General features: G+C 35.4%; 1 protein-coding gene across 1 annotated transcript in view; it reads left to right on the forward strand.

Annotated features, from left to right (window-relative positions):
* The window catches only part of LOC139144250 (fibrillin-3-like), a 30786-nt gene extending 11962 nt beyond the window's left edge, over window positions 1–18824 (forward strand). The window contains exons 10-29 of the mRNA XM_070714918.1: window positions 90–212; window positions 563–682; window positions 3094–3216; window positions 3680–3802; window positions 5305–5427; window positions 6144–6266; window positions 6797–6919; window positions 7389–7511; window positions 7889–8011; window positions 8585–8707; window positions 9368–9493; window positions 10457–10579; window positions 11431–11553; window positions 11912–12022; window positions 12881–13003; window positions 14548–14670; window positions 15113–15232; window positions 15575–15697; window positions 16369–16519; window positions 18155–18824. Of these exons, the coding sequence (XP_070571019.1) occupies window positions 90–212; window positions 563–682; window positions 3094–3216; window positions 3680–3802; window positions 5305–5427; window positions 6144–6266; window positions 6797–6919; window positions 7389–7511; window positions 7889–8011; window positions 8585–8707; window positions 9368–9493; window positions 10457–10579; window positions 11431–11553; window positions 11912–12022; window positions 12881–13003; window positions 14548–14670; window positions 15113–15232; window positions 15575–15697; window positions 16369–16519; window positions 18155–18677 (2873 nt within the window). The 3' untranslated portion in view covers window positions 18678–18824. The remainder of the gene's footprint in view (window positions 1–89; window positions 213–562; window positions 683–3093; window positions 3217–3679; window positions 3803–5304; window positions 5428–6143; window positions 6267–6796; window positions 6920–7388; window positions 7512–7888; window positions 8012–8584; window positions 8708–9367; window positions 9494–10456; window positions 10580–11430; window positions 11554–11911; window positions 12023–12880; window positions 13004–14547; window positions 14671–15112; window positions 15233–15574; window positions 15698–16368; window positions 16520–18154) is intronic.
* The last annotated feature ends 8274 nt before the right edge of the window (window positions 18825–27098 follow it).

Below are 27098 nucleotides of genomic sequence, written 5' to 3' on the forward strand. Positions count from 1 at the left end.
ATGGAGGGATTGTGGTGGATGAATTAAATGTCAAATTTCACTGGTGATTTAGCAAATTTAATCCTACTCAAGTATTATCCATTCTGCAGATATATCAGAGTGTCTATCCAATAATGGCGGTTGTGATCAGATTTGCACCAACACAGTTGGAAGTTTTACCTGCTCTTGTAACCAGGGTTACAATCTTGCTGTGGATGGTAGAACATGCCTAGGTAAGAAATACATAACAACACTTACAATTATTAACATATACCAACCAATTTTTACAGTTACATGTAAAAGTTTGAAAAGTTTCATAATATATGATTTCAAAACAGCAATACTATGTCAGAATATAATCTTCATTTCAGATAAGCTTTGTTCAGGATTCCTACAACATATTAGTACGGTACCATAATTCAAACAATTCACAGGCACCATTTCTCATTTATTCTTGGACGAGAACAGACTGATTCTGTCGGTGTAGAACCCTGAGCCATTTGCCCACACTGCAATTTGCATCTGGTGATTCAAATATTTTCTGTTCCTTAATGTGGCCGTTGATTTTCTATTTGCTATCTAGATGTGGATGAGTGTTTATCAAACAATGGAGGCTGCCCTCACAGGTGTGTCAACCACCAAGGAGGCTATACCTGTTCATGCTTTGACGGATACACACTTGTCAACTCATTCACATGTCAGGGTTAGTTGTTTTTATTCTTCATCAGATGTAATGATAGTGATGCTCTGATTATGTAAAAAAGGCAAATACATGTACACTTTGTGTCTTTTAATCAAGGCAAAACCTAATATACAAAACATTATTAGCCCTTGCCATTATTGCTTAATCAACACTTAGTAATTTCTTTTGGGTTAAAGGTATACAGTCACCTGTAATCTAAATATGCCCATATATGGGCAAAGGGAGTTCCTTGGTATTCAAAATGCCCATGCGAGGGCGCTGTTTTTAAAAAGCAGCCACCCGCTTAAAATCTGTGATTGGTTAGATTTTCTCGTTCCATGGTAACTGTAGCAAATTGGAACAGGTGAAAGTGTACCTTTAATGTGTATAGGGTTGTATTTGTTCTATTAAGTGAAACACATGAGGTAATTTAGTAATTGAAGTAATGTTGCTCTTACCCTGTTTGTTGATGACAAGATACGCACTTTGATACATACCTGGTACATATCCTGCTATGTATCATCCATTATATCATACCAGTACCATTTATTGATGGTGCAAATACAGTGATCTGATTGGTCGAGAAGCAAATAGTCAAATGTTTAGTTACTGTAATGAAGGACAACTCTCCACGTTTCAGCTAGAACATGGAAATGACATTTGTCAAATATGAAAACAGCCAAGTTAATGATAAAATGTGGCAACTTTGTTCCCTTTAGCCTAACTCAAAAACTACCAGCAATGTACAAGGTAAAAGTATTGTATTCGTACATTAATTATTTTAATATCAGGGTCATCAGAAGCACTTTAGGGTCACATAGTGTTTTTCCTTGCACTAATGCAGCTTAATAATTCCAATGTGCATTAAAATTGGCAAGGAGAGCAGCCCTATTATTAGCCAAACTGATGATATTCTTTTCAAGATACTGCCATACTGATGTATTGGTACCACTGTCCACACACATAGTGACATCTTTGTTTAAACTTACAGTACATTTACCAATGATTTTGACGATGAGATACAGCTGGATATTGATACACTACCTAATTAGGTTTGTCAGTTTGCTCTTGAATTTACCCTTTTAGTGGTCAACTTTTACAACTTTGCGCCAACATCAGACAGACTAAAACAGCAGGTGACACAGCAAGATGTCTGTAAACTAATTTACTATGTAGCATGTTTATATCTTTACAGCAGCTATCAGTTTCAATGGTGACACACAACAGACTGGTTGCCAAGTTTTACAAGCATTCAAAGTAAAGTTTGTTCATTTTACACATCACTCTATTATTTTTGAAGTCATGAACTTTATTGATATTCAACTACAAAGAACACTGTCCTCTGAGTCTAAATTTGCAGTAACGTTGTTCTTTTACCACCTCTCCGTGAATTTGAACTGCTTGTAAAACTTGGCAACCAGTCTGTGTGTGTGTGTCACCATTGAAACTGATAGCTGCTGTAAAGATATAAACATACTACATAGTAAATTAGTTTACAGACATCTAGCTGCGTCACCTGCTGTTTTAGTCTGTCTGATGTTGGTGCAAAGTTGTAAAAGTTGACCACTAAAAGGGTAAATTCAAGAGCAAACTGACAAACCTAATTAGGTAGTGTATCAATATCCAGCTGTATCTCATCGTCAAAATCATTGGTAAATGTACTGTAAGAGCAATTACGATTTTTACTCGCTTATCACTATAACCAGCGCAAATCTGTGCAACCAGTAACAAATATGTGGATTGTATGCCTTCAATCCACATGTCAGGAAGTAACAAGCTTTTCGTGAAACTACAAAAATTTGTTTTCAATTTTTCCATGAGACTATATCCGGTTCAGTGAATGATAGGTTTTACTAATGGAAGTTATGGTTTGGCAAGGGGTCTTGTGATCATTCTGGCTAAATTGCTAAGATATTTTGACAACTCAAAGGAAACACTGCATATAAAATGATTAAAGTTACACATTTTTGATAATATGTCCATCATTATAATGGCTGAACAGAAAAAGTTAAAATGGCTTATTGCCATCCATTCTTGTGGTGATAGAAATGTCATTTTGTAGTACCAGTATGATAATATCAGGCTAAGAAAAAATATGTGTTCCAAAGAACACACTTAGTTTTAAATCTCTCGAACCTGAATATTTTATTCCTACAACAAACAAACTCCTTCTAAATTGGGAAAATTTGTGAATTTAACACTTCCCCTTCGGTCGATGACCTCCACAAGATAAGACAAGCTTTAGATTGCCAAGTCTGTTTCCAGAAACCAAAGAAGAACACACTTTTCTCATTCAGTTCCATCTTGAGAATCTTTTATTTCGGTAAGAATTGTGGAATCAAAATGTTGGTTGCAGCCATGAAGTAATAACAGGACAGTAGTGTTACATTAACTTACACAATTTCTCCATTTTACATTTGAATATGTTGCAGATGACAACGAATGCAATGTGAACAATGGTGGGTGTCACCACACATGTACCAATGGTCCTGGTGTCTACACTTGTTCATGTCAGAATGGTTACACCCTTGGTTCTGACAGGAAAGCATGTGATGGTACGTATAAATCATCTAACTATAATACCAAGTCACTGTGTTTCTGGCCAAGGGGTACACTCATCCTGAATTGGGTATGGGAGTACACTGGACAATTCAAACTACAAAGCACTAAATCTACAATTTCCATCAAATGGGGTCAAAAATCTACATTTTCTTCAACATTAAAGGTCAAGGCTGCTTATTTGGGGTAAAAAGTTGTGCTGGGATCAAAAACAGGTTTAAAGAGAACATTTTATGGACATTTTCTCAATCAAAAGTCTACATGAGGCAAAAAAGGAGTCAAACTTGCAGTAGGTACCAGTATGAGTATACCATCCAATGGCAGTGCCTCTGAAATTTCCATACAGATTTCATCAGTAATTTTAGCCTCGTTCATTGTGTTAACTTTGCCAGATTAAGAAATTATATCATGTCAGCATCAATTAATGTGTATTTAAACTTTGCTTTTTTTTATGTGAAGACAATAATGAATGTCTAACTAGCAACGGTGGCTGTGGTCATAACTGTGTCAACACTCCTGGAAGTTTTCATTGCACATGTCGCTCTGGATACTCACTCAGTGAAGATGGTAAAACATGTCTAGGTAAGGCATAGGTCAGATGCCATTGACAAGACTTATCATACACGTAGTACACACACGTACATATCATAGTACATACAGACATACAATACGTTGATATCATTTCATTTGGCTGTTATGAGTCACAACTCTATCGTTCGTCCTCATCCAAACTGGTGTACAAGACTCTGAAGCAGATATTTGGAAATTAATAGCATGGAAATCCATAAAAATAAAGCGGTGAAATTCTTTGGTGGTCAAATGATGACCACAAGGTTATTTTAGTAATCTGAAGGTACTTCAATTTGTCCTGTGCGAGTAATATTACCTACCCATGGATTCTAGGTTATCTGAGCATTTGCATTGTAATTTTGATATAATTAAAGTTTCCCTAACACAAGGGTTTCTGCTTTAAATGAGTTGTTAATACACGAAAATACTTTGCGTTCTTGAAATACAACCTTTACTGTATTTTGAAAAGTTTTACTCTATCTTCTACACACAACACCCACTCAGTTCTTTTAGGGGTTTTGCTCATTCAGTTTTTGCTTGGTCATGACCATGGTCAAAATTTGATTTAATAAATGGAACCAAACTGAAGCATATTGCTCTATGGGTACTGATCAAAGTAAGTTTTAATATACCCACAAAATATCTTTGTGGATCAGTTTCTATCAGTGTCTATCGAACGCAGTCGAAAAACACACATAACTAGTGTTTTTGACGCAGATTAAGCATCAGGTATGAATTTTGAGAATGAAAGGGAACGATTGACAGTTACTTGATAAATGAGCTTGTTAATTTCACAGTAAAATCAAACGTGGAAGATGACATAGCATAGTCCTTACAGCCATTTGGTTTCCTGACTTTATGCTTCTCAGACATACTGTATGTACACACATCTATGGGGTGTGTACGTGCAGAGCAAAATTTTAGAAAACTGGCAACTGTGTTCCGTTCAGCATTCTCGGTATACTTTTGTCTGCCCAGACTGAGATAAGCAGATTGATCTCATCGTCAGACCAATTATTGCCACGAGATGTAGTGCTCTGATAGGCAGCCATGATGATAGGAAATTGAATGTTGATTGTTGTTTGTTATATGTTACAAGTACCTGTTACGTGAGGGCGTTTAAGATGGCTCTGAAGCAGCTCAGTCTGTCCACACAGCGAGTTGCGGATAGAGTCAATCCCTCAGGTCTGGCTGGCTAAACCGTCTCAAATTTGAAACATTTTAGAACCACTTGGGAGTGTCCACATGTAACTTTTTAAAGGTGTATTGGACCAGAGCTGTTTCAGAGGTGTTTTAATGGACTGTTTTTGAATTGCACTTTTAACAGTAAAAGACTTGGCAAAACCCAAAATAGATCAGGGGGTTGTTGCATCTAAAAAACATTTTCATTCATCACAGAAAATAATGTACTTTTGAAATTTCAACAACCTTTGATTTCTTTCGTGGTGTAGATAACAAACTGTACCAGTGGACCATCTAGTGACTGATGATATTATTTTTATGTTTTCTTTTAGAAATCCAGTGCGCAGAGGTAAACAATGGTGGATGTGATCAAATTTGTGAAAATGATAACGGTAATTTCATTTGCTCGTGCAGGGAAGGATTTCATCTTGATGCTGATGGAAAGACGTGTAATGGTAGGAACAACCATCTAATGGTTAATTATGTTTTATGTCAATTACCGTAGTCACATTATACATTCCACCTTTATACTTGGGATGTGTATTTTTTACCATGGAAGCTGATATTATTGATGTGAGCAAATTATACTAAGTCCTTCCAAATACAATACATCTGACTCAATATTAATTGATACACAGCTTACCACACTTGACTTAGATGATTTCAGTAATTTGTGTATATATTTAAGCAATAAACCATACCCAGTGAAGGAATACCACAAGATTTTGACCAGTTCTGCACATATAGAGTGAATTGGTCAAAATCAAGTAGTATACCCATTGCTTAGGTAATTTATTGCTATTACATCATCATCATGAAATTCTGATGTGAACTGACAAAAAAAGAACTATTCTCCAGCTGAGAGCTCATGCCTGTTCCAACCATGCTATATTATGAATATAACACAGTTATTTTCATATCTCGACCAATCAGGTCGCAGTATTTGCACCATCAGTATACTAGTATGATATAATTCGTTCGTAACTTCACAATTACTCATGACTGTCTAATCACTTGTCTCTGAGAGTTGCTCATTTGTCACTCAGTACACCTAATGATGCACTGGAAAAAGACCAATGCTACCAAAAACTTTTGAGCATTCATAAATTGTAATTTCTAACAATGGATCAATAATCATCAATAATCAAATAATATTTCTGTGCATGTTTAGATAAAAATGAATGTGCATCCAATAATGGTGGATGTACTGATGTGTGCACCAACAACGTTGGCAGCTTCCTTTGCTCCTGTCATGTTGGTCGTCATCTTGGTACAGATGAAAGATCATGTTATGGTAAGCAAAATATCAACAAAATAAACACATTGAGAACTCTGAACTCTAATAATATGAGAGCCTGACATTCATAAAGCTATGTCAACTGAAATAATTGTCCCTTGTCCATTTAGATTAAACTGCAAGTCACATTTTATGAGCATGGTGTCTTGAGTTCAGCAATGATTTGTTGGTTACCAAGGTTGAGGTATCGTTGATTCATTCTTATAACAAAGAATAGTGAATTCCTGTGCATTAAGTTGACACTTTCTGTAATCTTGAATGGGATTTGTATTGTGAATGCAGTAGCCATCACAATCATAGTTTCCATACTTGCCTATCTGGTTCTCTGCTACATCTATAGATAATGCCAGTATAAAATAGTAAGATGAGAAGCAATACACTGAAGGTTACAGTCGTTTTGTGTGGAGGGACTGTGTTAAGATGTTTTCTATATTACGCTGATGTGCATTCTGAAAATGATGTAATTTATTGGAAACGATGATGATTCTCACAAATGTGCTCTGATAATATTTTCTTAAATCTGTTAGACAATAACGAATGTGCAGTGAACAACGGAGGATGTCAACATATCTGTACAAACACAGATGGCAGTTACACTTGTTCATGTCGTACTGGCTATGCACTGAGATCAGATGACACAACATGCCAAGGTAAACAATAAACCAACCAGTCCTAGGATTATGCAACTGTTTCTGCGTTAATGAAGTCCTGAATGATAACTTCGTCATTGTTGTACACTTCAGATTCACTCCATTGATGACATATCTTTGTATTTTTTGATAGATGTGATGTCATGTGACAGAGAATGATAATTGCAAAGACTTTGGTTGCAGAAACATGATAAAGTACTTAGTACATCCTCTGCAGTTTAATATTTTTGATTTCATAATTATGTTTCCTTTTATGCTCATACTAAAATTGACATTGCTGTTGATTTGCAGTAATCATTGATATAAAATATTATGTTATGGTTTCTATTCTATTAAATGCTAGTCACAATAATTAAATGGATTATATCATTACATGTAGAGTTGACCTCAAAATTGTAAAAATATGGTAAATGTTATCTAATTATTGGAGGACAGAATAAATAGGCTTGTATACATTTATTTTCTCCAGATATTGATGAGTGTTCCACTAACAATGGTGGTTGTGATGACCATTGTGAAAACACTGTTGGTTCGTACATTTGTTCATGCCAGAATGGCTACACACTGGCTACTGATGACCTTTCCTGTGTTGGTAAGTAAGTCTGTTGTTGTGAAAATCATGAATCAAAATGTCTGAAACCAATTATACACCTTGTTGAGTTCTTAATCTGTATCTAAACACAATCTAAACTGTATGACATGTATTTGATTTGATCTGCCATGTCCTTTAATTTGCTGTATCAAAAAGTGTCTGTTTTTGCAATTTCCGCATGCAGAGAGAGTGTTTCTTTTCACCATGTGCTGCCAGAGAAGTTAATTAACAAGGATACTATGGATTAGTTGATGATTTAGGCAAAATAGGGAAATACTGGTAGCCTCAGGGCACCTTCAGTTTCTTTTGACAATTGTGGTCTGACATAAAATTATTTGAAATAAAATTTTATCACACATTTTTGTTTAACTTTCAAGACGTCAATGAATGTGCCAGTAGTAACGGTGGATGTCAAAGTTTTTGTACAAACATGGAAGGAAGTTACCAATGTTATTGCTCTAATGGATATGGACTCAATACAGACCAACATACTTGTGTCGGTAAGTCATTATGTTACAATTTGCAGGGAGACGAGACTACAACATTTTTTACTTTGTTCAAATTTTTGATTTAAGTCATGATTGTGAATACTGTTTAGTTAAGATTGAATAAAATATAAACATATGCATGTTTCTTCAAAACTGAATGGCTTGGTAGAGTTTATGTTTGACAAAGTGAACATTGAAAACACAAGTTTGATAGTACAACGATACACGTTGATTAATGTGTGATGGGCAATTTTGGGGATTGCAAATATGATACAAGCAATACTGGATAACTTTGGCCAATAATTCTGTGGTTTTCAGTTTGATAATGTGAGTAGCATGACTACCGGTATATGCAATGTGACTATTCAAATGTACCAGGGATGGACGTAGATGCCATATTGTACAACCAATTACAGTATATATTAAAATGTAACATGAAATTTGATGAATTTTAGCAAATAGTCTGTTAAAATGTCCAAGGACTTTTGTTGGACATCTACCTTAAATGGAAATGGAAAGGCAGTATGTCCTAGACACAGCAACTTACAATGTTTTATCTGTTTTTCCTCAAAACCAAATGGAAAGATGAGGATGAGTGTGCAAATGGGATAGACGACTGCGATCAAATATGTATCAATACAGTTGGTAGCTTTGGATGTTCATGTCAGACTGGCTATCAGCTTGAAACAGACAGAAAGACATGCAAAGGTTAGAAACATTTTGTATTTCCTTACTTAATAATGGTGTAAAGTTCCATGAGTGGTAAACTTTATGGTACTTCACTGCATTTTGGTTGTATCTGTAAAACATTGTTTCTTGTTATTATTTGAAAATCATATTGAAATGTCTATCATTTATCTGTCAACACAGTCTGTTTGTGTGTAATGTTAATTGTTATTATTGACAAATAGATTTTAGTTTACAATTCATTTGCCAATTATGACATACTGGTATTGCCGATTGTACACAAATGCATTGTGTTGTCAAGGCTAATACATGTACTTCATATTTCAACATGTGTCAGGAGAAGAATGAAAATATAAACTGATTTTATGAACCAAAAATTATAAAACTATCAAAATTTACAGTCATTGTCCTTTTATGATAATCTCTGTCTCAAATTAAACTTTTCATGATATCTTGCTCACTGATCCTTTATCACAAAAGGATCTAAATCATGTGTCCACTCACTAAACAAGAACTGAAATTTATGATTACTAACTTATGAAAATCCCTATTCTTATATCTTTTAAGAAAATTGTTTATCTCCTCACCAAATCTCTATTCTTATATCTTTTAAAAAAATTGTTTATCTCCTCACCAATTCTGCCTTCATTTAAAATTGTTTTATTGTTGACTTGCTAACAGAGGTTGATGAGTGTCTCCAGAACACTGCAGGATGTCACCAGAATTGTACAAATACACCTGGCAGTTACAACTGTTTCTGCGGTCAAGGATATCGTCTGAATGCTGCCGATCAAAAATCTTGTGATGGTAAGTGACTTAGAAAATAGTCAACACCTTTCCAGGAATTTAATATACCATCAAGCAATGTGCTCAGTATATCAATCAATCAACTTTTATTTAATAGGCCACAGGCCTTGTGAGTGCAATGCATACATTTCGAAAGTTTTACAGTCACTTGAGGTTTTATCTAGGCTGTTACAGACTCAGTAATAACGATCAAAAGCTGTTTTCGTTTTTTGAAAGAATAAAAAAGGTATCTACCAAGATTCTCTAATGTGTGTGACTTATCTGTTTGAAGAAGCAAAATAAATTTCCATTCACATGCTGGGGAGTAGTAAAATTTTGGAATAAATCTGTGTCTTATATCTTGATAGTTTGGGCAAACTAAAATAAAATGAAATTCATCCTCAATAGAGCTACATTGAAATGGACACAATCTCTGTTCACATGGAATCCCATTATTCCTTCCTTCTTCAATATTAAGGTCATGTGATGACAATCTAAATCTAGACAGGGCTAGTCTATAGATGGTATCATCGATACAACTTAAATACTTCTCACATGTCAAAGTATTCTTAAATTTATTGTAAGTTCTTATTTTCTAACAACTAGTAACTTCAGCGTGCCAATCCTGAATAGATATATCAAAACATCTCTGTTTAAACTGTAGTAAAAAAATATTACTGTTAACTGAATACTGATTATCCCATACATCTGCATACATACTGATTATCCCATACATCTGCAAATCCAAATTTACAGTACTTGCAAGCGCTTCTAATGTCCATCACACACTATGTCCGTTTTCTATCTTTTTATGCTTTTTGTTGCTTAGCGATGTTTGTGGAGTGTTGAAGTGCTTGACCAGCCAAGTCTACCATTTATTGTTCTAGTATACATGTACCTATATCAACTAAATGTAGTTCAATACAGTTTGGAGAAAGGTTTACACACAACTGATGTTACAACTTCAGCTTCATTTTTTTTCAGATGTAAATGAATGTTTCGACAACCGAGGTGGCTGTCAACATGAATGTGAAAATACCATTGGAAGTTTCTTCTGCTCCTGTCGCGATGGATACACCCTAGAGGTTGATAGTGTCTCATGTCGAGGTAATTCCACAATTTCCTAAAAATTGAGTAAATTGTTGCTGCACTCTATTTTTCAGGAAAACAAGGGGATAGTTGATCTTGGCGGTACAGCATCAACTCAAGACCCAGATGGTAGTCTGTATTTCATCCAATTGGCAGTTCTGAATGCACAGAAAGGGAGACAGCAACTCACATGAAAACTGCATTGTACACATTTCTTTGCAGTGTGCTAAGCCTGCTTAATGGGAGCACATGCAGTGCTTGGCTTTCACGGCAAATGTAGCATCACAGAGTGTACAGGTGCGCAATTGTGAACCTCTATTGTCATATAAAAGGGTGACATCAGATATGAAGCCATAGTATGTCACATCACAATCTATGCCCAATGTCACATCACAAGATGATATCAGATATTGCTATGCATTGTATGCTATTCATAGGGTGATATCAAAATATGTAAACCATATGCATCATGTAACATATATAACCAGCATCATTCCCACAGTTCTTGTAATGTGAAAGGATAATACAGGGATATGTATTCCTGTATGTATTTTCTGTCACCTATTGATGTACGTATGTCTGTGCTGCTGGTTTGATTCCAGCTAAATAACTTTCCAACACCCATAATTGTAAGATAGTTTGTATTATGTGTGCATGAAGGAGTGTCATAATTCATCTTAGCTTCACAGCAAGCTAGCAATGCCAGCCTTTTGAGCTGCCAAAGATTGAAGAATGCTGCTATGTGTTCTCAACAGCTTCTAACGCAATCAAGGCACATCACCTTTTCACTGATCATGCTCGTATTTCACCAATAATGCTGTGTACATACGGATGGTAAGTACTACGTGCATATTTTACTTCATTTGCAGATAATGATGAATGCAATAATGGCAAAGCGCAGTGTTCTCAATTGTGTCAAAACACGCTGGGTAGTTATCACTGTTCTTGTCAAGATGGTTACACTCTGGCGTCTGATGGAAAGACTTGTTACCGTAAGTATATGTCTTCCTATCTTTTCATACTCAGTCATAATTTATAAATATCAATTGACTCAGTAAAATATGTATGTGATACACGCTTCCATATGTACATGTATGTATATCTGCATGTATGGTTACCACCAAGACCAGGGCAACTACTACCGGTACAAATAACAACACTTTAAGTAAGTAATATTGTGGTCTTAAATAAAACCAAAAATTCAACAATACCACCATAAAAGTTAAACTCCATTTTCTGTCACTTTGTCAAGTCTTGTACGTAATGACCACTGATTTTACCATCCCCTGCTATGCACTCACAATAGACTGATCACCAAACTGTATTGTATGTTGGCTGAACTTTTTACAGATACATGTGACAACGTTCAGTGTCAACAACTGTGTCTGAATATACCTGGAGGATATAAATGCTCCTGTATATATGGTTTCGAATTGTTGCCGGATGGAACATCTTGTGTTGGTAAGTAAATTATGATGATCAACATCTGCTGACTAAATATTGTGTCTAATATAATAGCAGTATCTCACAGCCCATTAGTATTTGTCTACAATGTCAACTTTCCATTTGGTCAATTCCTTCCAAACTAATGCAGTGTCATGGAAGCTTTCATCTTGACGCTGAAAATAGAAATTTGTTACATTCAAAATGTGGTACAGCCACCAACTGATGACATCATCCCTACTGAAGACCAAACACAGAGGTCCATACTGGTGACCATCACTACTTTCATTGGCACTTATGTTTGATGTCATCAATTTAAAGCCTTACAATGAACTTCTTGAATATTACTAATACTCATTGCAAGATTATTGCTCATCAATGAAACCAGGGCACATTCATGGTCAGCCTGGCTACATGACCAATCTGCCCAATATGCATGGGGACATAATGCTGGGAGGATTCACTGTACATTGCTAAAAGTTTTAGTTGAGATAGAATGTGCCCTGGGGAACAAATATTTGGACCCTTGAAGTTTCACCATTGTGACGGTCTGTTGCTTAACTGATTTTGTACCTTTTTTTGAGCAAATTAAGTTTAAGAGGTTTTCCATTGAGTTAACATATGCAAATGAAGTTTCAGAGTCATTTTTGTTGAAATGAATAGTAGGCTTCTCCCATTGAGTTAACATGAGCATAGAACTGCCTCTTTAAATCTCCCATATCAGAATATTTTGGTACTGAAATTTGTTATCAGTTACTTACAAGGTAATCCTTAACCTTTATATATGATAGAGAGTGGTTGAAAGTTTCCCTGAAGAATGTTGAGCAAATGTGTGTACAACATTATAATAATGGAATTAATACTCTGCTATTACAGATGTTGACGAATGTACATTAGGAATATCAGGTTGTCAGTCCCTCTGTGAAAACACACCTGGCAGCTTCATATGTAGCTGTCAAGATGGATTCTCATTGGATAGTGATGGACTTGGTTGTGTCGGTAAGCAGTAACAAGTTTGTAAAATTGACCTCTGAGTGCTTCTTTCTAACATTGAAAATTTTCATTATCATTGCAGCAGACAGGAAAAAAATACCAAAGTCTCTTGTGTACGCCAGTAGAGAAATTGAAGCAAAGTGCAACACTGTATACTGTGATATAGCTTTAAATTTGAAAATGGAATGTAAATTGCAAAGGATTAATTTTCTGTCAAAATAAATTGCTTTATTCGGCTGACTTGAATAGGGTTTGTTTATGAGCCATAGGGCTTCTCTTCCTATCTTATGGACTCAATTTCAATATCTAAACCACAGCCAATCTTTCTATACATCGATTGGTTTATCACTCAAATGTAAAGTGATGCACGATGATTCACAGTGTCAATGGCTGGCCTTATCCACCCATCAATCCACCTGTCTCACTAACTGTTAGTGCATACCCTTATCTATTATATACCCATTTACTGTGTCTGTGTGTACACCCTTTAGTCATGGTTTGTCTTGCTTTTCTGCTAGAATTTATGTCTACTTACTTCAGCTTAGCCAAAGAATGGTTGTTGAACCATTATGTTAAGGTGGAGCTGCATGTTTCCAACACAGTTGTTTTCGAAAGGAATATTTCTCATCTAACATGACAAGGAAACCCCCTCATATTTTCAAAAAGCAGAGAATCTAAAGTTAAGAATCGTAGCAATAGTTTACTCGAAGGATGAAGGGTGAATATTTGGGGTAAAAAACCTCAATTTGGTATTAATGATAAAAATTAATTTAAGTCAAAAACTTGACACTATTTTCTGAAATGTAATATTTCACTTGAAACAAGAGTATATATAAAAAAAATAAACTATTTTATTTGCATCATCTCTCTCATTCTAAAATGGCATGGGTTGAAAGACTGAAACTCAACAGACATAAATACCTTTCACACATCAGTTTGTTTCAGAGGTATTGAAGTTGTTTGAAATATTGCCATCTTGAGACTTTAACGTATAAGATCAACAAAAACAGTCCATATAATACTCACAAGTTGCATCAGTCAAAAAATCTGAAAAGTACCTTGTATACAATTAGGAAAGACCACAATGCAACATTCCTAAGACAACAGTTAGGCAATTACAACTTGGCAAGGGTTGTCAGTTTTACATGCTTTATTTATTATTTGTATACTCTGAATAAATTTAATAAAATATGTCATCTACATCGATGATTAGCTATAATATAAGTTTGTATATCTGTATATCAAGTCCTCCAAATTTCTGGTGCTGTGTATCAAGTTCTGCATCTGTGTACTTCACTAAACATATACATTTTGGGTGTTGTAAAGCAATATGCTCGTATTGCAAATCCATCAGACCCACTTTAAGGTACTAAAATGTTTATATGCATGCTTTTGTTGAAGTGTGTTTGATGAGAATACAGGGACTGTCAGCATAGTTGATGGTGGGATTTGAAAGGTTTTCTGGTCAATGCATGTTCAAAAATAGTTTAGCCTGGTATCTGTAGTCTGTACATCACTGTATGATATTTTTATCTGCATTTTGATTACAGATGATAATGAATGTGACACATATAATGGTGGTTGTGATCATGAATGCCTCAACACTGATGGGTCATTCCATTGTGAATGCAGGGAAGGCTATGTGTCAGGTTTTGATGGCTTACGGTGTCTAGGTATGTTTTACAATTTAATTTCTTTCTCATTGTGGGTAGTGCTAGCTGCATACATTGGATTTGAGAAAGGGGGAGGGGTGAGGTCTTCATCCTCTCAGCAAGCATCTTGAAAAGAAAGCCTGTTGTTTGGCATTGAGTTGGATTTGGTTGTGTGTGGGCAATTATTATCTTTCTTTATTGAGGAAGGTGGGCCTGCCATTTGTGAAGAGATGTGGAACTTGAAGCATGTCATGTTGAATTCTGCAGAAAATTGAATCTGTACTTTTGCCTACCATGAAATCTGATGAAAATTAACCCTAACATACAATGCCTCTCTTGTCTTATGTACTGAGTCATTTACAAAGCTAATACCATTTGTTGTTCTTGATAGTGCAAGGAATGGATTACTTATTTCATGTATTTCGCCCCAAAATGTCAATGGATTTTGTATTTTTTTTCACAGATCAGGATGAATGCATAGAAGGAACTCATGACTGCCAACAACTCTGTACAAATACTGAGGGTAGCTACATATGTTCTTGTACCACGGGTTACACTATGAACACAGATGGCAATTGTACAGGTATGTGAATATTAGCTACCGATATGTTTACTTGCATTGCAGATCACCTTGAGTTGAATATATTGCCCTGGCCGACCTCTTGACCGTCTATCTACTACTGTTAACACCAGAAAATACATCAGTTTTCAAAATCTAAAAAGACAAAACACTTGTATTTTTCTTTCCGATGCATTGTTAAATAGTCAGCCCGCATTTCTGTATGATATACTATGGGAAAAAATTTGTAATTGAAAATATAAAAACATGACAAGTACTAATATTTGTGATCCGCTCCAAAATTCCAGCCATTCTGTTGCATACACATACCCATCTGTAATATTTGTCATTTTTGTAAAAACACAGACGATAATGAATGCAGCAACAATCCATGTCAACATTCATGTGAGAATACAGAAGGCAGCTTCACATGTACTTGTGATGATGGCTTTCTTTTAAGCACCAATGGACAAACATGTCTACGAATAGGTGGGTTTATTTCATTGTCAGTTCAAATACCTTGTCAGACTCTTACCTAAAATTATAGTATAGTTATTGTAACGTTGATACAACAACATTGAAAATGGGTGATGTTTTCTTTAAGTTTCAGTTGACATTATGATGGTTTCTTTGAAGCCTGCTATACTCCATCATCATATGTTTTCAATATGGTCGTTCTATTTATCAACCACAGTATCTTGGTCTGTTCCCAACAGCTGGCATAATTACCGATCCATGTATTGGGCCGGTCAACACAGCTTGACTATTGAAGTTTTCTGTGTGACCTCAATTCAGATGTCAGCAATAGCTAAATCCCACACAATTTACTGTATAATGCGCCGATTTTACAAGACGAAATGTAGATGGTCCAATAGCCTTAAGGAAGTATATTATACACCAAGAAAATGTAGTAAATTGAATAAAAATACTGAAAAATAATGTTAGAAGTTACAGGTAACTGAGCTTTAAGAAGAAAGTACACTTATTAGTAATGATACAAGTATCAAGTACCAATATGTGCTTGAATAAACAAATAAATAATACAAAAATGGAAACAATATATACTTCTGTATCTCTGTCTGATGACTGTAGCATGAAATGAGTCACAAACTAGTTCATGTTCATTACCTGACTTTAATTGAAATATATATTTCTTTCAGGTGATCCTATTTTATCTTTGACTACTCCAAGCAGTGAGTTCAGTAGGCAGACATATAACAACAGTAATATTTTAGTAATTGGTGTGGCTGCTGCCGCTGTTGTACTTCTAATAATTGCATTCCTGTCTGCCTTAGTATGTCTGTGCAAAAAGTAAGTATTGACATCAAACTTTTTAATTGGATTTGATTGCCTCATAATATTTCTCATTGATTTATTTTTGTCAATTAAAATCTATTGATATGTTTTCATCACTTCTTACTTATTAACGTCTGAGGATTTTTACATTCAAGCAACACTGTACGTACGGATCAGTACATATTAAGACTTAGTAAATGGGGAACTTAACATGGTTCTTGTGATGATTTGTGATCATTAGTTTTACAGGGTGAAATCAGATGAAAGTGAACGTTACATACAGTACACACAACTTATATTCACCACTAGGTCTACTGACATCATACAAAACTGTTCCAAACATTAAACAATAACTGACATTCTTTCCGGATTTCAATGTCTTCAAGTACATCTTTCTTCCATTTCTGTGTCAAGTGTATTAACGTAGTTGCGGGTAATGCGAATTTTTTGTACTGCGCATCGTATCTGCGCACAGCGTAAGAACGTTCTTTCTGCGAGCGTTCTTTCCGAAGTGTTCTTTTTGGTCGCGATATAGCATACAATTACTTTGAGGTGCGACTTTCAAATCTGGTTTGTCAAAACAGTTGACACCAAGATAGCAAACTTTGTTTAACAGGCCCGTTTTAAGTATGACAAATGTGGGATTATTTGCAGTATTTAACTGAACTAAACTTTATTTAATACCTATTAGAAAAAGTTTCGAATATATCAAACTAAACAGGGATCTGTCGCTAGAGGGTGCGTCAGGGTAGCATTTTGTATTAAAAATGCCCATATCTTAAAATTGTGCGGTGACCCCCATTTTTTCGTTTGATTCAAATCTGTATATTGTTTGGCTTAATGTATGAGAGTTTAAAGAAAATGTAGATTTCAGATCATGACATTTGTAATGAAAATATCAAAATTTGGCCAAACTTTGCTCTTTTATAAAAGCACTATTCATGGAAACGTTGCTATATTTTCGATATTTTCAAAAGTAGATCACAAAACTAATATATTACAATACAGGGACTTGTGTTGTATAAAAATCTGTCAAATTGTTTTACTTTATTTCAGTTTTATTATTCATAACACTAGTTAATCGAATAATACAACATTTTAACCAATTTCAGCTAAATGTTTTCGCGGGACAAGATAGAGGGCGGCATATCTCCAAAATTTGCATGGGGACCCTATTTTTTTATTTTACTATTTAACATATCTACCCCAGCTTGACATCTGTACAAAGTTTCAGAAAAATCCTGATTTCATTTTTTCTTACCAGCAAGCCACCTGAAAATATAATCTAGCCCCATTAATACAATGCATTGTGTAGAATACACTGCATGTGGACCGTTGTGAAAATAGTCAACACAGCTGGACATGCAGGGAGATTGAGTGTAGATAACACCGCCCAACAAACTACTGGATGCAACTGAAACCACTGTCACCAAGTTCTTTGCTGTTTTCTGAATGGGATACCAACATTGCAAAGGACAACAATAGGGACTTTAATGTCAACTTTCCCATCCCAAGCATTATAGCATTTGCTGCAAATTTGATGTTGCATCTATTGTTGAAGCTCTCAAAACATGCCCTTATTAATCTTATAAAGTTTATTGAGTTACTTTTCAACAATCTGATAAGTGTTGTTTTATCCATGAAACACAGGCGCAAAAAACCAGCGGGAACAGATGATGATTTCACCGTGACTTTCTCCAGAGCTGGTCTTGACAACCCATGTACTGTGCAGCTTCCAAACAGCATATCCTATCAAGGGACAGCGTCAGATATACCACAACTGCCATTGGATGTCCGGTACGAGACTGGTGCCATTCCGCGCAGGAGTGGGAACATTCGGTGCACAGAGTCAATATATGCAGAGATACCTGATGACCAGTCAAGAGGAGCAGCAAATTACCATTTGTACGACCAGCTGAATCCAAGTTCAGAGCTAAGTACATTTGCAGCTATTTCATCCCTGCCACCTCCATATACACCACAGGATGAATACCTAGCTGCCGGTAATTCTGATGGCCTGCCAGAATACTCTGAATCTGACCACAGAAGGAGATCTCATAAGTACCAAAATACTACTGATACCAAAACAGAATCTCACAAGTATGAGAACACTACAGATACCGATATGTACGTGGCTATGAATGGAACAAAGAAAGCACCACTGCCAGAGTAATGCAATAAGTCACAGGAGAAACACAGCAAATTTTTAACCCTTTCACTCCCATTTACTGTAACTATAATAAAATTTTCAAGTATTTTTAACCGGTGTCTGACTTACACTTTCAAGTTTGCTCAGTAAAGTTTAATTAAATGCTTAATATTGCCATCACAAAATGTGAATGTATATAGAGTGCTGATGATTGCATTTTTGAATTTCTCCTTGACATCAATGTATATTATTTATAAACAATAACAATGGAAGACACATAATTTTGACAAACTGTATATTTACAAGTTGAATTCCATGCATTTCAACACAAGGAGAAGACCAAGTGACTGTTGGATAAGCTTTTATTGCTGGGAATAAATATACTAGATTGATTTGTAGAAGTTCAAGTTATCAGAGTTACAACAAGTAAAACTGTGAGCTTGACCTCATCGATAGGAATGTTTAGGGAGCCATCATTATTAACAGCCGTGGGGGTCAGAGTAATTTCATCAGAAACTGAAATTTCGAGTAACCTCCCCTGCCAACCCTGATGAATTTGAGTAACCCCTCTCTAACACAGAAATTTTGACTGATCCCCCTCAACTTTGAAAAGTTAAATATCAAGACATGTATTTGTAAAATTTACAAAAATAAAGCAATAGTAAAGACCTTTCATATCCTGCTAGATTATCATCGGTTATCTCATGACAGTTGAAAAAGGTGAAAACAACAAAATGAAATTCAAAGTCACAATAAAATGTAGATATAAAAGCTCACGCTGTAACCACTATCCAACCATATAGTATTGTTTACTTTGGATGGGTATCATCACAAAGTTTTCACTAAGATATCAAACAAGGCAGAATCTGAAAGTACAGGGGGAGAACACGCAGGAGGCTGTGGAGAAAAGTGTCAGAGGAGGTTGTACCCCTTCTTGTGTGGAAAAATGTGAAAAACTGATGTGTGCAATGATGCAGTCTTGGTGCAGTATGAGAGGTGTTTTAATGTGTATTTTTACTGAGTAAAACTGTTAGAACATCCCAAGGGGGAGAGTGCAGGAAGGGGGTTGTCCCCTTTCAGGTATCGAAAATTTGAGAAATTGATGTGTGAAATGGTGCAATCTGAAAGTCGTGTTTCAATTCATTTTGCACCAAAAATTGAGTAACCCCCTTCTTTCTCTCCACATTTTGAGCAACCCCCCTTGTAGCTTTCAATTTTTTGAGTGCCCCCCTACATTCCTCCACCCCAGGCCATAAATAATGACAGCTCCCTTTGGTTTTGACCATTTATGTGGTGTGGTTTCCAAAACAATATTGATCGTAGTTATTCTCAACACAATATATCTTCATGCATTGACAAGTAGTTTTATTTTTTTGACTGTCATGTATATTAGCTGTGTTGTTCAGCTTTAAAATAATTGTAGCAGGTTGTTTGTGTTAAAATTCATGTAATTTTCATGGTGAACTTAATTATTTTATACACTATAGCCTTGCGCATATAATAAGAGTTAAGTTAGGAGTTTGTTTTCATCACAAGTCCTTTAAAACAAGGTGTAATTTCATGTAATTATCAGGGTAAATCTGCCTTATGGTCAGTGTTGATTATTGCTGTAGAAATTTGATTTATATATATCCTTTTACAATAATTTTTATCGTTTTAGATATCTTGAAATTGCTGATGATTAATTCATACAGTTCAAAGATGCCATTAAGTTTAGAAAACCAAATTGGTGTAGTGTTAACTAAAAGTGTCACTCTGAGCAACAAAGTGGTATTGACATAGCTACATCTTGATAACTTCAATATTTACATCCCATTCCAAGTATTTTATTCTATCCATGGAGTAATTATCAGTTTCTTTAAATATACTCAACTGATTTCTTGGCTGTAGAATGAAAAAGGGCAGCAATTTTTTCATTTCCCAATCATCAACATTATCACAGTTTCACTCACCAGTGAAGTGTTTGCCTGTAGCTGTAGACAAACTATTCAGTGTACACATTACTAGATATGCAAATCATCTTGCATATCCATCAAAACTGTGTTTTCCAACAGTACAGCACAAATTTTGTCTTAAACCTTCAAGACTATGCTAGCCTATTGCAAAGAGGAGTTTTAAATATAGTGCTCCATATTTACATACATAATAATAATCATACAGCATCTATGATGGCTGATGACAATAAGATGCATTTTCAACGGATCAGATAGAAGTTTTAAGTGCAACAAAATAGGCATTACAAGAGATGACAGATCAGGTATTAAAAATTTAATTATTCCCACCTATTTACATATTTATTTTCAGTCCAATTCATTGATGTTCATTACTGACATTGTATTATGCTTGCCCACAATTGAACATTTTTAATTCATTTGTATTAATTCTATATTAGCAACACAACAAATTTCCTTGTGAATATCAAAATACATTTTTTGAAGGACAATTGTTTCAGTATACTCGGTAGCTTGATTGTATGAGATGTGGCAGAATTTTCTTTCATAAGGGACACACAGGTGAAGTAGCTATTGTTCAATGTATAACTCAATTTTCTTGATATATGAATTCTTATTTTCAAATCAAATGCATTGTCTGTCATTCAACAAGCAGCAGAAAAATACTGTTTTTGGCTTTCCAAATTTTATTTATCTATGAATGTGGATTTCTTTATGTAAACCAAATATGGATCTTTGTAAACAACTTTGTGAAATATATCACAACGTTTTTGTTTGTTTTTCTCCTGAGTATCTCATCATATCCATAGGATGCAACCTTATCCATAAGCTATTCAGGACAAGAGGTTCAATATTATTTGTAAAACTGTTTCAGATAAGTCATTGTGTTCATTCACACCAATTGATTCACCTGTATATATCACTTACAAGTGTTTATTTCCTAAAGCTTTTTATATCTATCTAAAACACCTGGATTTTTTTTTAGTTTCACCATCCATATACCTTTCAAAAGTCATATGTGGTGTCTAGAAAATTTATGTCATTATTGTTTTTAATCTTGGCTCCCAACTTCCACCAGAGATATTTCTGAGCAGATTTAGCCTGTGTGTAGTTTGTTAGATCATGATTTACCAGTGCTATAATGTGGGTGACACGTCACACTGTTGTCCAAGAACTTCAAATACATATTTATCACCATCCCATAATATTTTTCATACACACTGCCTGTCAAATGTAAACTGGTTAAGGTATTACTCAATGCTAGAGTGTATCATAATGAAACTGAATCTTTTATATCAAGTGGTATACAGTCATGTACTGAGGCAAAGGCACGGCCTAAGCCGCATATCATGTAACACTTATTGGAGGGTCCATGAACTCAAAATCAGCATATTTTCAAGGAGGTCTCCAAATACCACTTTCCAGATATCAATTTTGCTAAATATATATATATATATATATATATATATATATATATATATATATATATATATATATATATATATATATATATATATATATATATATATATATTATTATATATATATATATATATATATATATACAGGGTTTTACATCACTTTTTACTTTTGAGAGTCCCTGGGACCCCTGGTGTTAGAAAATGGGAGTCCTACATCAAAATATGGGGGTCCCAATTTATTTCACAAGAATATTTTATTGTTTATCCATGCCATGGTCTTCACTGTGTTCAATTAGTGTTATAACACACGGCAAATGGTTGCACATTTCTTAAAATAATTCTTACATGAAAATTCTAGTTCATACTGAGGGCCCTCATTGATCAATTCAAAGAACACTATTCATGATTGAAATTATCTCATAACTTTAATGACAAGTTCACAACGTTGTGAAATTTGAACAAGTATTCAAATTTGTCAAATTGACAAGAAGGTAAGTAATTTCATACTCTGAAATGGCATTCACCTAGTAAGTCCAGTTCACACTCTGCCAGCAGCTCCTTCAGCAAATAACCTAGCAGTGTTCATGAAGTCAAAATCATCTATGATGGGGCCAACCAGTTTGATGAACATTAGTCTATTAAGCCTTTGAGGATTGAGTCTATTTCGTGCCCTCTGTTTGATGGCATTTTGTACTGAAAAGCCCTTTCACATGGGGCAGAGGACACTGGTATGACAAGAGCAATTTTAGCAAGAATGGCAAGATCAGGATACTCCTCTGTAAAATCAGTTAGCAACAGCTTGATATACATATCAAAATTCAGTGCGTCCCTATGAGATCTTGTGAAGTGTTTGTAAAACAGAAAGTGTGCCCTAGCTCTATCAGCATCAATACCTGGTGTATTGTTATAATGATTCAACAGTTGATCAAGCTGGTTGACCCCATAGTCAGGTAGGTTGGCCACATTTTCAGGATATCTGTGTGGGTTTAGAATCACATCAAAACATTCCAGAATATTCATCTCATCATCTGGAAATCTGCTATCTAAATTCTGCAGCAGTTTGTTGATATAATTTTCTCGTACACTACAGAAGCTCTGTCTGAGTGGCTGATTGTCAGTGATTTGAATGTTTTTGTATGTGTTTTCTGACCATTGCCAGGAACATCACCCAAATCATTAAAGACTTCTCTGACAGTGTGTGAATCATTAGTCATTGTATTCAATGTGTCCCTAATAGACTGAACACTTTTTTGATATGGGATAGGTTGACAGAATCTTTCTGAAATGTAAGGCTCAAAATTCCAATCACAGTAAGGACATCAATCAATAAGGCAGTGAATAGCAGAAACAATGAATTGGAGACAAATTTCAACAGCCCATCAGCCTTTCCCTCTTTTTGTCACTTGCAAGTGCCAAGGCAATTGGCTCAAAACTGATGAAAATCATCTTGACAGCTGATTCAACCGACAACCAGCGAACAGATGTAGGCTCAGTAATTTGTTTGCCTTCCCATTCAACAGAGTTTGAATTTCTCTAAGTTTGTCATATCTCACACTAGAGTCATTAAAGTATTTATACAATGAATGGATTATATTATGATATTCTTTGCAATATTCAATATCTCTGCCTGCTTGAGAAGCAGCAAGATTCAATCGATGTGCAACACAATGCACTTGAACAAGGTTGGGATTTCTGGCTTTTAATTTTGCACCCAACCCGTTCAAACGACCGGTCATTACGGCCGCCCCGTCTGTTCCTAGTCCATATATTTTGTCTACGGCCGCGTCACAGATTTCTTTCCTAGTCAAAAATTCAATCAAGGCGTTTTCGATCCCTGCAGCAGTGGCATCTGTAATTTGCTGGTTACCGAGGAAAGAAACATTCGCCTCGCCATTCTGAATATATCGAACATATATGGCAAGTTTCTTATGAACGGTATGTATGTCACAAGTCTCATCCAACATTATACCGATGAAGTCACTTGCATGTATGCTATCAATCAGGGACTTCTCGATCACACGTTGAATACACTCTTCAAACTCCATAACTATCTGAGGAAGTTTGTAATATTCAATGTCTAAGCCGTTCAGATTCTGTAGATGCATGATGTCAGTGAATACATCGCATGGAAGGTCACGTTTAGCGATCAGATAAACAGTACGTAATTGTGCAGCGTACGCCTCGAGTTCGTTTACTCACCTGCAACGCCGGCCCTCTGCAGATTTGCGAGCAGTAGTAAATTGTGACCTCAAGCTTAGGATTTAACACTTGTGAGATGACTTTTCGAGTCCTGATGACGAGTGAGAGTTGAATGTTGAAAATTGGAACAACCTTCCGTGAACGGGCATGTAACATTCGCTTTCAAACATACATACGCATTCCATGACGTTTCGCTCTTCAGAATATCGAAGCCATTTAAATCTACCTAGCCACTTCTGTTGAATGTTGCTGACTTGGCCGGGGGACTGATGTACATGTATCAGTATCGCATGGCGTAGCTGCTGTTTCGGCCTCGACCAAACCTGCATCGTGCTGGTTGCTGCGGCCGCCGAAAAACTTTCACAGATCGGCCTGTTTTGGGTGTTTGACACGACCCGCCATGCAACATGTGTTGAAAAGACGCAAACAAGAAATCGACCAATTAAGAATCAGTTTACATTTTGAAAGTGCTTTTTACGGTAATAAATTTGTTCCATGGTCATCAAACAGTGGAGGCCAATGCACTACGGAGCATTCCATTAAAGTATGGGGTCGGTAAGGTTTACTGGGATGTGTTTTACGTGTTCAGCGGCTTCGCGAGATATACACCAGCAACAGATATTCTGCGTCCGAAGGGACGCGTAGTTTAGTTTTGAGGGGTCCTGCGTCCGGTTTTATGCGTAAAGGACGCAGAAATGCGCGTCATGTAAACGCGCGTATATATATATATATATATATATATATAAATTTACATACATGTTTACAATATCATGACTGTTCATCTTGTCTTTTATGAAAATTGTGGGTTGTTTATCAATTTCTTTGTGAAGGAATTTTTCATGTCTTTCCAGGAAGCTCCAAAATTCAAGGACCTTCCAAGAGAGTATGGACCCCATGTTTGACATTATCTGTCATATTTAAAATAAAAACAATTGTTGTTTAAGGTAATTGGAAAGACAATTGTGAGTGTTTAAGCTGCTGTGTTCAGTATAAATAATAATAATAAAAATGAAAAATAATAATGATAATCATTGCTTGCTTGTAAATACAGGATTTACATCACATTTTGTAGCAATAAAAGCGTCATATAAATTTTACATGTTTTACTATTTTAAAATAGTTTAAAATTTTCTCTGACATAACAACATAGATGTGTAAATGAAAGATACACAGACCTTGTGGGTAAAGATTTGACTGGGTGATGAATGGTATGATAGCTAAATTGTTCACTGTCAAGTTTGATTGGCATACCATACAACTACTATGAGATGAATTATTGGAATTATTTAAGTCATACATATGTGACATGACATTACATTTGTTTGGACTTCAAAAGTACATTTGATGATAGCTGACTTTAGTTGAGACTGGAAAGTCTGTCACCAGGAGCAGGGACTGTACCAGTGACAGCCTGTAAGTAACCCTTAGAGAACATGTCACGTTTTGCTTTCTTGAAAATTACACTTTACACTTCAAAATACTCTGAAATAAAACAGGGGCTTATGTAATTTTTTTGCTGTAAATGTGCTAGAAACAATATACTTGCAAAAATAACAAAATATGACAAAACAATGCTGTGTAATTTCCAGGATAATATTAACTTCTCCTTCCTTCATACACTGCCCAAACTCTACTTCTATGATGCCAAGAGTTGCATTGGTCATAATAGTTTTGTCTTGCCCCATACAAATATATTTAAAAATAATTGTAATTACACCAGGCCACTTTTTTCACATCATTGAAAATGTTCATCAAAACATCATCACCAATTCAACATGGGCCATATAAGTTGTACTTCAGTTTCTGTTGACATATATATACCACCTCATTTTAGGCAATTATCAAATTCATTTTTTAAATAAATCAGTATCAATCTATCGTGACGCTCTCTCCAAAGCTAACAAGTGCTTCCCTTGATGCTCTGTAAACCTCGGTGCAAACCATACAAGACTATTGGAAACTCAACTGCATACTATCATAGCGGGGTCATACCTATGAAATATCCTATTTATTCATCCATAATGACTAAAGTTACTTTGTTATCACAGGTAAAAGAAGCTGGTCAGCCAGGATTTAGGTAAAAGAGGCTGGTTGGCCAAGCACTCAATATATGTTGTGTAGAAGGTGTACTTATTCCGCATAGCCACCAAAGTGAAAATCTGTAATTGGCTCCTATACTGTCTGAGTGTACTTATGCCATGTTCCTGCTGGTCATTTAAGAACACTACGCATTTTGCTCCAAAATCACTTTTTTGCAAGTATTCATTCAATTTTACTTAATTTGTTGACCCAAGATTAAAATATTGGTTGGGTTCATCTTTTAGCTTGTAAAGCATTTGTAAGTTACGGGATAAAGAAGTGTTAATTTATGCAAATCACCCAATTTCCCAGCTTCTCTTTTTTCTCCAAAGAATTTAACTCCACTCTGGCTGGGTCAAATTTTCTGAAATTTTCACTTTATGTTCTTTAATGCTAAATAACAAAATGACTTCTTTGTTTGGTGATTTTAATTCTTACATTAACAATACAGCCTAATTATACACATGCCCTGCAAAATTTTTTGCAGCGCTTGTGTATAATTAGGCTGTATTGAATTTTGCAGCACATACTGTGTTCTTTTCTGCAAATACTATCCACAACAACAACAACAACAACAACAGCAAATTTACTGAGTCCAAATATATGTTTATAGGGAGTGTTACACGTCATTTTTTTCTCAGACAAATATTCATGAAATTTGTACAGCTGCAAAACTAAATAACAAAAGCATTCACTTGAGAGGTAATTAAATGTACTTTCTAAAAAAACGTTCTGGACAAGGCCCTGCAACACAAGTAACTCCATCAGGCTTTTTGATAGAATTTCAGTGGTAAA

This window comes from Ptychodera flava, chromosome 11 (assembly GCF_041260155.1).
Source record: "Ptychodera flava strain L36383 chromosome 11, AS_Pfla_20210202, whole genome shotgun sequence".
Lineage (NCBI taxonomy): Eukaryota > Metazoa > Hemichordata > Enteropneusta > Ptychoderidae > Ptychodera > Ptychodera flava.